This window comes from Ranitomeya variabilis, chromosome 2 (genome assembly GCF_051348905.1).
Source record: "Ranitomeya variabilis isolate aRanVar5 chromosome 2, aRanVar5.hap1, whole genome shotgun sequence".
Taxonomy (NCBI): domain Eukaryota; kingdom Metazoa; phylum Chordata; class Amphibia; order Anura; family Dendrobatidae; genus Ranitomeya; species Ranitomeya variabilis.
Window position 1 is genome coordinate 28,253,665 of NC_135233.1, and position 11,336 is coordinate 28,265,000.

The following is an 11,336-nucleotide window of genomic DNA, read 5'->3' on the forward strand; positions in this document are numbered from 1 at the left end:
CAGGATCCACCATTCACAATAGGTGATGTCACAGCTCACCTCCTCCTCCTGTACAATGACTGATAACACCTCTATATACAGTAGATAACACAGGATCCATCATTCACAATAGGTGATGTCACAGCTCACCTCCTCCTCCTGTACAATGACTGATAACACCTCTATATACAGTAGATAACACAGGATCCACCATTCACAATAGGTGATGTCACAGCTCACCTCCTCCTCCTGTACAATGACTGATAACACCTCTATATACAGTAGATAACACAGGATCCACCATTCACAATAGGTGATGTCACAGCTCACCTCCTCCTCCTGTACAATGACTGATAACACCTCTAAATACAGTAGATAACACAGGATCCACCATTCACAATAGGTGATGTCACAACTCACCTACTCCTCCTGTACAATGACTGATAATACCTCTATATACAGTAGATAAGACAGGATCCACCATTCACAATAGGTGATGTCACAGCTCACCTCCTCCTCCTGTATAATGACTGATAACACCTCTATATACAGTAGATAACACAGGATCCACCATTCACAATAGGTGATGTCACAGCTCACCTCCTCCTCCTGTACAATGACTGATAACGCCTCTATATACAGTAGATAACGCAGGATCCACCATTCACAATAGGTGATGTCACAGCTCACCTCCTCCTCCTTTCTGTAAAGTGTCCCGTGCACCACACCCTCCCATAGAAGTAAGTGAACCCCTCCAGACTACAGATCGTGTCCACAATAAAGTGATTTATAAACTTTTATAACTTTCTATTCCGGACACAATTCTGCGAATAACATGAAGGTTTATTTCCCCTAGAAGTAACGCTGTGTTCTTCCAATGCCTCTCAGGCTCGGCACGGGGTGATGCTCGTGGGCCCCACGGGAGGAGGGAAGACCACAGTGCGGAGGGTTTTGGAGAAGACTTTGCTGCACTTCCCTGCACCGGTAGCAGAAGGCAGCGCTCCGCCGGTGAGTGTCAGCAGAGGGACTGTGGGATCAGAGTACAAGTGAGCGCTGCTCTCAGGCTGCTGCTCCATAAATATATAGTCACCCACTAATCCAGCCCCGGGGCCAGTCCTGCGCTCTGTGGGGCCCGATCTACCTACTGCTCCTCCATCAGGACAGACATGAGCTCCGCACATCAGACAGAAGAGCAGCGCTGGGGTGACGTGTGAGCGGCCTGCCCCCTACTGGTGGGGGTAACTGTGCAGCTGGTATTACGGAGACACTATGGCTGGCACTGTTATGGAGACACTATGACTGGTAATGTTATGGAGACACTGTATGGCTGGTATTATGGAGACACTATGGCTGCTGGCACTGTTATGGAGACACTATGGCTGGTAATGTTATGGAGACACTGTATGGCTGGTATTATGGAGACACTATGGCTGGCACTGTTATGGAGACACTATGGCTGGTAATGTTATGGAGACACTGTATGGCTGGTATTATGGAGACACTATGGCTGGCACTGTTATGGAGACACTATGGCTGGTAATGTTATGGAGACACTGTATGGCTGGTAATGTTATGGAGTCACTGGCCGTTTTATAGTTGTGCTATGTGGCTATATGGCTAGCACTCTTGTAGACTCAATGTGTAGCTGGCACTGTTATAGGACACTATATGGCGAGTACTATTATGGGGACACTATATGGCACGTATTATTATGGGGACACTATATGGCGCGTATTATTATGGTGACACTGTATGGCAAGTACTATTATGGGGACACTATATGGCAAGTATTATTATGGGTGCACTATATGGCGAGTATTATGGGTGCACTATATGGAGAGTACTATTATGGGGACACTATATGGCGAGTATTATTATGGGTGACACTGTATGGCAAGTACTATTATGGGGACACTATATGACGAGTACTATTATGGGGACACTATATGGCGCGTATTATTATGGTGACACTGTATGGCAAGTACTATTATGGGGACACTATATGGCAAGTATTATTATGGGTGCACTATATGGCGAGTATTATGGGTGCACTATATGGAGAGTACTATTATGGGGACACTATATGGCGAGTATTATTATGGGTGACACTGTATGGCAAGTACTATTATGGGGACACTATATGACGAGTACTATTATGGGGACACTATATGGCGAGTATTATTATGGGTGACACTGTATGGCAAGTACTATTATGGGGACACTATATGACGAGTACTATTATGGGGACACTATATGGCGAGCATTATTATGGGGACATTATATGACGAGTACTATTATGGGGACATTATATGGCGAGTACTATTATGGTGACACTACATGGCTAGTATTATTATGGTGACACTATATGGCGAGTACTATTATGGGGAGACTATATGGTGAGTACTATTATGGGGACACTATATGGCGAGTATTATTATGGGTGCACTATATGGCGAGTACTATTATGGGGACATTAGGTGGCGAGTATTATTATGGGGACACTATATGGCGAGTACTATTATGGGTGCACTATATGGCGAGTACTATTATGGGGACACTATATGGCGAGTACTATTATGGGGAGACTATATGGCGAGTATTATTATGGGTGCACTATATGGCGAGTACTATTATGGGGACATTAGGTGGCGAGTATTATTATGGGGACACTATATGACGAGTACTATTATGGTGACACTATATGACGAGTACTATTATGGTGACACTATATGGCGAGTACTATTATGGGGACATTATATGGCGAGTACTATTATGGTGACACTGTATGGCAAGTACTATTATGGTGACACTGTATGGCAAGTACTATTATGGGGACACTATATGGCGAGTATTATTATGGGTGCACTATATGGCGAGTACTATTATGGGGACATTAGGTGGCGAGTATTATTATGGGGACACTATATGACGAGTACTATTATGGTGACACTATATGACGAGTACTATTATGGTGACACTATATGGCGAGTACTATTATGGGGACATTATATGGCGAGTACTATTATGGTGACACTGTATGGCAAGTACTATTATGGTGACACTGTATGGCAAGTACTATTATGGGGACACTATATGACGAGTACTATTATGAGGACACTATATGGCGAGTACTATTATGGGGACATTATATGACGAGTACTATTATGGGGACATTATATGGCGAGTATTATGGGGACATTATATGGCGAGTACTATTATGGTGACACTATATGGCGAGTTCTATTATGGGGATACTATATGGTGAGTACTATTATGGGGACACTATATGGCGAGTATTATTATCGGTGCACTATATGGCGAGTACTATTATGGGTGCAATATATGACGAGTACTATTATGGGGACATTATATGGCGAGAACTATTATGGTGACACTATATGGCGAGTACTATTATGGGTGCACTATATGGAGAGTACTATTATGGGGAGACTATATGGTGAGTACTATTATGGGGACACTATATGGCGAGTATTATTATCGGTGCACTATATGGCGAGTACTATTATGGGTGCAATGTATGACGAGTACTATTATGGGGACATTATATGGCGAGAACTATTATGGTGACACTATATGGCGAGTACTATTATGGGTGCACTATATGGCGAGTACTATTATTGGACCCCGGGGGGCCGGTATTACATGGATATCGAGCTGATTATTCTTGTGTACGTCGTCATGTTTTCATATTTTTTATTTTTAAGATGGTCACAAGAAAACAGAAAGTGGAGATGTTTGTCATAAACCCCAAGTGTGTGAGTCTGGGAGAGCTGTACGGAGAAATCAACCCCAACACCATGGAGTGGTCGGACGGCCTCCTGGCCTCCGCTGTACGGACCTTTACTCAACACTCAGCCAAAGAGAGGGGAGTGACGCCATCGAGCCGGACCCCGGTACAGGTGCCGTATAATACGGTATTAGTTAATGGTGATGTTAAGATGCTGGATGGGGGTCAACCGCGCAGGCGCTCTGCCTGTCCCCAGCCCCTCGGCTCTCCGCTCCACTGTATTCTCTGGCGGTGTGTGTATTGTATTAGTATGGGGTACAACAGACCAGAGCCCCCTCTAATATTGTGTGTCCTGTAATTTGTAGCAGGGGAACAGTAATGATGAATATATGGAGGACGGATCATCTCTGTCTAAAGGTAAAAGGATTTAATTTCTACATTCTGTTCTCAGAATCCTCATAATCAGTGATATCACTCATAAGGAAGCACGACGGTTTATTCTCATACAACTATGAAAAAATCAATGTGCACATACAACTGAGTAGTTTATTATTACTGATCCTGAGTTACATCCTGTTTAATACCCCAGAGCTGCGCTCACTATTCTGCTGGTGCAGTCACTGTGTACATACATTACATTACTGATCCTGAGTTACATCCTGCATTATACCCCAGAGCTGCACTCACTATTCTGCTGGTGCAGTCACTGTGTACATACATTACATTACTGATCCTGAGTTACCTCCTGTATTATACTCCAGAGCTGCACTCACTATTCTGCTGGTGCAGTCACTGTGTACATACATTACATTACTGATCCTGAGTTATATCCTGTATTATACCCCAGAGCTGTACTCACTATTCTGCTGGTGCAGTCACTGTGTACATACATTACATTACTGATCCTGAGTTACATCCTGTATTATACCCCAGAGCTGCACTCACTATTCTGCTGGTGCAGTCACTGTGTACATACATTACATTACTGATCCTGAGTTACATCCTGTATTATACCCCAGAGCTGCACTCACTATTCTGCTGGTGCAGTCACTGTGTACATACATTACATTACTGATCCTGAGTCACATCCTGTATTATACTCCAGAGCAGCACTCTCTATTCTGCTGGTGCAGTCACTGTGTACATACATTACATTACTGATCCTGAGTTACATCCTGTATTATACTCCAGAGCTGCACTCACTATTCTGCTGGTGCAGTCACTGTGTACATACATTACATTACTGATCCTGAGTTACATCCTGTATTATACCCCAGAGCTGCACTCACTATTCTGCTGGTGCAGTCACTGTGTACATACATTACATTACTGATCCTGAGTTACATCCTGTATTATACTCCAGAGCTGCACTCACTATTCTGCTGGTGCAGTCACTGTGTACATACATTACATTACTGATCCTGAGTTACATCCTGTATTATACTCCAGAGCTGTCCTCACTATTCTGCTGGTGCAGTCACTGTGTACATACATTACATTACTGATCCTGAGTTACATCCTGTATTATACCCCAGAGCTGCACTCACTATTCTGCTGGTGCAGTCACTGTGTACGTACATTACATTACTGATCCTGAGTTACATCCTGTATTGTACCCCAGAGCTGCACTCACTATTCTGCTGGTGCAGTCACTGTGTACGTACATTACAATACTGATCCTGAGTTACCTCCTGTATTATACCCCAGAGCTGCTCTCACTATTCTGCTGGTGCAGTCACTGTGTACATACATTACATTACTGATCCTGAGTTACATCCTGTATTATACCCCAGAGCTGCACTCACTATTCTGCTGGTGCAGTCACTGTGTACATACATTACATTACTGATCCTGAGTCACATCCTGTATTATACTCCAGAGCTGCACTCTCTATTCTGCTGGTGCAGTCACTGTGTACATACATTACATTACTGATCCTGAGTTACATCCTGTATTATACTCCAGAGCTGCACTCACTATTCTGCTGGTGCAGTCACTGTGTACATACATTACATTACTGATCCTGAGTTACATCCTGTATTATACTCCAGAGCTGCACTCACTATTCTGCTGGTGCAGTCACTGTGTACATACATTACATTAGTGATCCTGAGTTACATCCTGTATTATACTCCAGAGCTGCACTCACTATTCTGCTGGTGCAGTCACTGTACATACATTACATTACTGATCCTGAGTTACATCCTGTATTATACTGCAGAGCTGCACTCACTATTCTGCTGGTGCAGTCACTGTGTACATACATTACATTACTGATCCTGAGTTACATCCTGTATTATACCCCAGAGCTGCACTCACTATTCTGCTGGTGCAGTCACTGTGTACATACATTACATTACTGATCCTGAGTTACCTCCTGTATTATACTCCAGAGCTGCACTCACTATTCTGCTGGTGCAGTCACTGTGTACATACATTACATTACTGATCCTGAGTTATATCCTGTATTATACCCCAGAGCTGTACTCACTATTCTGCTGGTGCAGTCACTGTGTACATACATTACATTACTGATCCTGAGTTACATCCTGTATTATACCCCAGAGCTGCACTCACTATTCTGCTGGTGCAGTCACTGTGTACATACATTACATTACTGATCCTGAGTTACATCCTGTATTATACCCCAGAGCTGTACTCACTATTCTGCTGGTGCAGTCACTGTGTACATACATTACATTACTGATCCTGAGTTACATCCTGTATTATACCCCAGAGCTGCACTCACTATTCTGCTGGTGCAGTCACTGTGTACATACATTACATTACTGATCCTGAGTCACATCCTGTATTATACTCCAGAGCAGCACTCTCTATTCTGCTGGTGCAGTCACTGTGTACATACATTACATTACTGATCCTGAGTTACATCCTGTATTATACTCCAGAGCTGCACTCACTATTCTGCTGGTGCAGTCACTGTGTACATACATTACATTACTGATCCTGAGTTACATCCTGTATTATACTCCAGAGCTGCACTCACTATTCTGCTGGTGCAGTCACTGTGTACATACATTACATTACTGATCCTGAGTTACATCCTGTATTATACCCCAGAGCTGCACTCACTATTCTGCTGGTGCAGTCACTGTGTACATACATTACATTACTGATCCTGAGTTACATCCTGTATTATACTCCAGAGCTGTCCTCACTATTCTGCTGGTGCAGTCACTGTGTACATACATTACATTACTGATCCTGAGTTACATCCTGTATTATACCCCAGAGCTGCACTCACTATTCTGCTGGTGCAGTCACTGTGTACGTACATTACATTACTGATCCTGAGTTACCTCCTGTATTATACCCCAGAGCTGCACTCACTATTCTGCTGGTGCAGTCACTGTGTACGTACATTACAATACTGATCCTGAGTTACCTCCTGTATTATACCCCAGAGCTGCTCTCACTATTCTGCTGGTGCAGTCACTGTGTACATACATTACATTACTGATCCTGAGTTACATCCTGTATTATACCCCAGAGCTGCACTCACTATTCTGCTGGTGCAGTCACTGTGTACATACATTACATTACTGATCCTGAGTCACATCCTGTATTATACTCCAGAGCTGCACTCTCTATTCTGCTGGTGCAGTCACTGTGTACATACATTACATTACTGATCCTGAGTTACATCCTGTATTATACTCCAGAGCTGCACTCACTATTCTGCTGGTGCAGTCACTGTGTACATACATTACATTACTGATCCTGAGTTACATCCTGTATTATACTCCAGAGCTGCACTCACTATTCTGCTGGTGCAGTCACTGTGTACATACATTACATTAGTGATCCTGAGTTACATCCTGTATTATACTCCAGAGCTGCACTCACTATTCTGCTGGTGCAGTCACTGTACATACATTACATTACTGATCCTGAGTTACATCCTGTATTATACTGCAGAGCTGCACTCACTATTCTGCTGGTGCAGTCACTGTGTACATACATTACATTACTGATCCTGAGTTACATCCTGTATTATACCCCAGAGCTGCACTCACTATTCTGCTGGTGCAGTCACTGTGTACATACATTACATTACTGATCCTGAGTTACCTCCTGTATTATACTCCAGAGCTGCACTCACTATTCTGCTGGTGCAGTCACTGTACATACATTACATTACTGATCCTGAGTTACATCCTGTATTATACTGCAGAGCTGCACTCACTATTCTGCTGGTGCAGTCACTGTGTACATACATTACATTACTGATCCTGAGTTACGTCCTGTATTATACCCCAGAGCTGCACTCACTATTCTGCTGGTGCAGTCACTGTGTACATACATTACATTACTGATCCTGAGTTACATCCTGTATTATACCCCAGAGCTGCACTCACTGTTCTGCTGGTGCAGTCACTGTGTACATACATTACATTACTGATCCCGAGTCACATCCTGTATTATACCCCAGAGCTGCACTCACTATTCTGCTGGTGCAGTCACTGTGTACATACATTACATTACTGATCCTGAGTTACCTCCTGTATTATACCCCAGAGCTGCACTCACTATTCTGCTGGTGCAGTCACTGTGTACATACATTACATTACTGATCCTGAGTTACACCCTGTATTATACCCCAGAGCTGCACTCACTGTTCTGCTGGTGCAGTCACTGTGTACATACATTACATTACTGATCCTGAGTTCTGGGTAACTTTCCTTACGTTGTCCTGTTTAGGTGACCCAGACTGGTACTGGATAATCCTGGACGGTCCAGTGGACACATTATGGGTGGAGAATCTGAACACGGTCCTAGATGACACAAGGACACTTTGTTTGGCCAATAGTGAAAGAATCCGTCTTCCGCAGAGGATGAGGATGATTTTTGAGGTGGACAGTCTGACCCAGGCCAGCCCCGCTACTGTCAGCCGCTGTGCCATGGTGTATATGGTGAGAATACTGGGATTCCTGGTAATGACATTAATGGTTCATCGGTTTGGTCTGAACGACACCGATAGATGAAATTGGTAGCCTCCTTTCCTGGTTTTCTGTCCCTCAATTTGGCCAAAGTTAAGGGAGCCGACCATTGTTCATGACAGTCTCCTTCAGGGTCTACGTATATTGGCGGACATTTCTATAGTCTTGTTGGGTCGTTTCTGGTGCCCACCACGTCCTTCCATTGTCTCTTGGCTCACATGCCATCAGTGCACTAATACCTTGGGAACAATGGGTGGTCTCCCCAGAGAAGGGATTTAAAACCTCTAAGTCATGGTGGAGGTCGTCTCCTAGCGGTGGTCTTCTGGAGAGGTTTCTCTATTCTCAGATCCTTGATGTGCCCAGTATTTGGCTAATTCTAATCCTTCTTAATAGGATCCAGTGGATCTAGGGTGGCGACCCTTTGTCAAGACTTGGCTGATGAAAATATCCAAGAAAGTCCCTACAGACGGGGTCCAATATTTGACGTTGCTGCTCAACAAGAGCGTGGATGAGGGAATCCGATTCATTCATAAGCGTAAAGACAACTTGGCGTTCCCAGTACAAGACCTGGTGCTGGTGATGAACCTGTGTGCAATTCTGGAAGCTTTCATCAACTTCATGAGCGGAAATGGTGGATTTGGGCAGAGTAAGAGTTGACCTATTATCTATGAGTATATACAGTCTATGTTCACTATAAACAGGGTCCTATGAGGGTATTGGGGGTCCCGTTTGAGTCAAGCATGTGCCCCACCACTGTATTCATTGTCTATGGGACGAATAGTGATAGCCAAGTATAGGGCACATAGGCAATAAATAGGGCAGTGGTGTCCATTTTCCTTAATCGCTCCATCTAGATGGGAGACTCCAGAGCTTCTTTCTTGGAATTGGACGTGGTCTGATTAGCTGGACTCCCCGTCAATCAGTCACTTATCCCCTATCATGGTGTTATGATGGCACCTCCGCAGACCATGGACTTGTTTTTAACCATTTTGCTTCTGCAGCTTGCATGTATTACAATACACGGCAGGCTGCTCACCACTGTTCAGTCTCCGTATAGCCATACCCTTCTTTCAGATGTGTTTCCAATCCCATTAACCCTCTTGTGAATAAGCATCTGAGATCAAATCTGATTTCATTCCTTTTTTTTTTACGTGATTAGATTTTATTTTTCCTTGTGAACATTCGTCTGAGCTCAAGAGTTGGATTCTAAGTCCTCATGGAGCCGTCTGCCAGGATTGAGACAGAACAGAACTGAGCAGCCTGCTCGGCATGTAAAACCCCAAAACAGCTGTTTGTGGATGGATACCATGCTTGGCATAGGTGGTCTTCCTTTATTGGATATTCTCCTTTATTGGATGCTGCCCTTCCCGTGGTTGTTCCTTCCCGGAGAAAGGCCTGGCTATTCATTGCTTGCGTTGAGAAACATGTGATGGTGTCTCCGCAGCTTACTTTACATGCGTTTGCATATTTCCCATAAGGGATGGGGGCAGTGTTCTGGATCACTGCGTTGAGAAACACGTGATGGTGTCTCCGCAGTGTTGGATGTTTTGGTCTCCCCGAGGTCATTCATCTGTTCCTTCATAGCCTTTCACCAGGCACTGCTCCTAATAGCCAGTTTCCTACTCCACACTGATGAGGGGCAAAAACCCCGAAACAGCTGTTTGTGGATGGATACCATGCTTGGCATAGGTGGTCTTCCTTTATTGGATATTCTCCTTTATTGGATGCTGCCCTTCCCGTGGTTGTTCCTTCCCGGAGAAAGGCCTGGCTATTCATTGCTTGCGTTGAGAAACATGTGATGGTGTCTCCGCAGCTTACTTTACATGCGTTTGCATATTTCCCATAAGGGTTGGGGGCAGTGTTCTGGATCACTGCGTTGAGAAACACGTGATGGTGTCTCCGCAGTGTTGGATGTTTTGGTCTCCCCGAGGTCATTCATCTGTTCCTTCATAGCCTTTCACCAGGCACTGCTCCTAATAGCCAGTTTCCTACTCCACACTGATGAGGGGCAAAAACCCCGAAACAGCTGTTTGTGGATGGATACCATGCTTGGCATAGATGGTCTTCCTTTATTGGATATTCTCCTTTATTGGATGCTGCCCTTCCCGTGGTTGTTCCTTCCCGGAGAAAGGCCTGGCTATTCATTGCTTGCGTTGAGAAACATGTGATGGTGTCTCCGCAGCTTACTTTACATGCGTTTGCATATTTCCCATAAGGGATGGGGGCAGTTTTCTGGATCACTGCGTTGAGAAACACGTGATGGTGTCTCCGCAGTGTTGGATGTTTTGGTCTCCCCGAGGTCATTCATCTGTTCCTTCATAGCCTTTCACCAGGCACTGCTCCTAATAGCCAGTTTCCTACTCCACACTGATGAGGGGCAAAAACCCCGAAACAGCTGTTTGTGGATGGATACCATGCTTGGCATAGGTGGTCTTCCTTTATTGGATATTCTCCTTTATTGGATGCTGCCCTTCCCGTGGTTGTTCCTTCCCGGAGAAAGGCCTGGCTATTCATTGCTTGCGTTGAGAAACATGTGATGGTGTCTCCGCAGCTTACTTTACATGCTCGGCATGTAAGACGTGCAAGCTCCAGAAGAAAAATGGTTCAACAAATCAAATCCAAAATTGTAGATATATTTTATGTGTCAG

At 44.3% G+C, this 11,336-nt stretch overlaps 1 protein-coding gene across 1 annotated transcript in view; it reads left to right on the plus strand.

Annotated features, from left to right (window-relative positions):
- DNAH14 (dynein axonemal heavy chain 14) overlaps positions 1–11,336 on the plus strand; it is a 173,230-nt gene that overhangs the window by 108,693 nt on the left and 53,201 nt on the right. Inside the window, exons 37-41 of the mRNA XM_077282193.1 lie at positions 868–987; positions 3,705–3,899; positions 4,093–4,144; positions 8,450–8,661; positions 9,082–9,334. Coding sequence (XP_077138308.1) covers positions 868–987; positions 3,705–3,899; positions 4,093–4,144; positions 8,450–8,661; positions 9,082–9,334 — 832 coding nt within the window. The remainder of the gene's footprint in view (positions 1–867; positions 988–3,704; positions 3,900–4,092; positions 4,145–8,449; positions 8,662–9,081; positions 9,335–11,336) is intronic.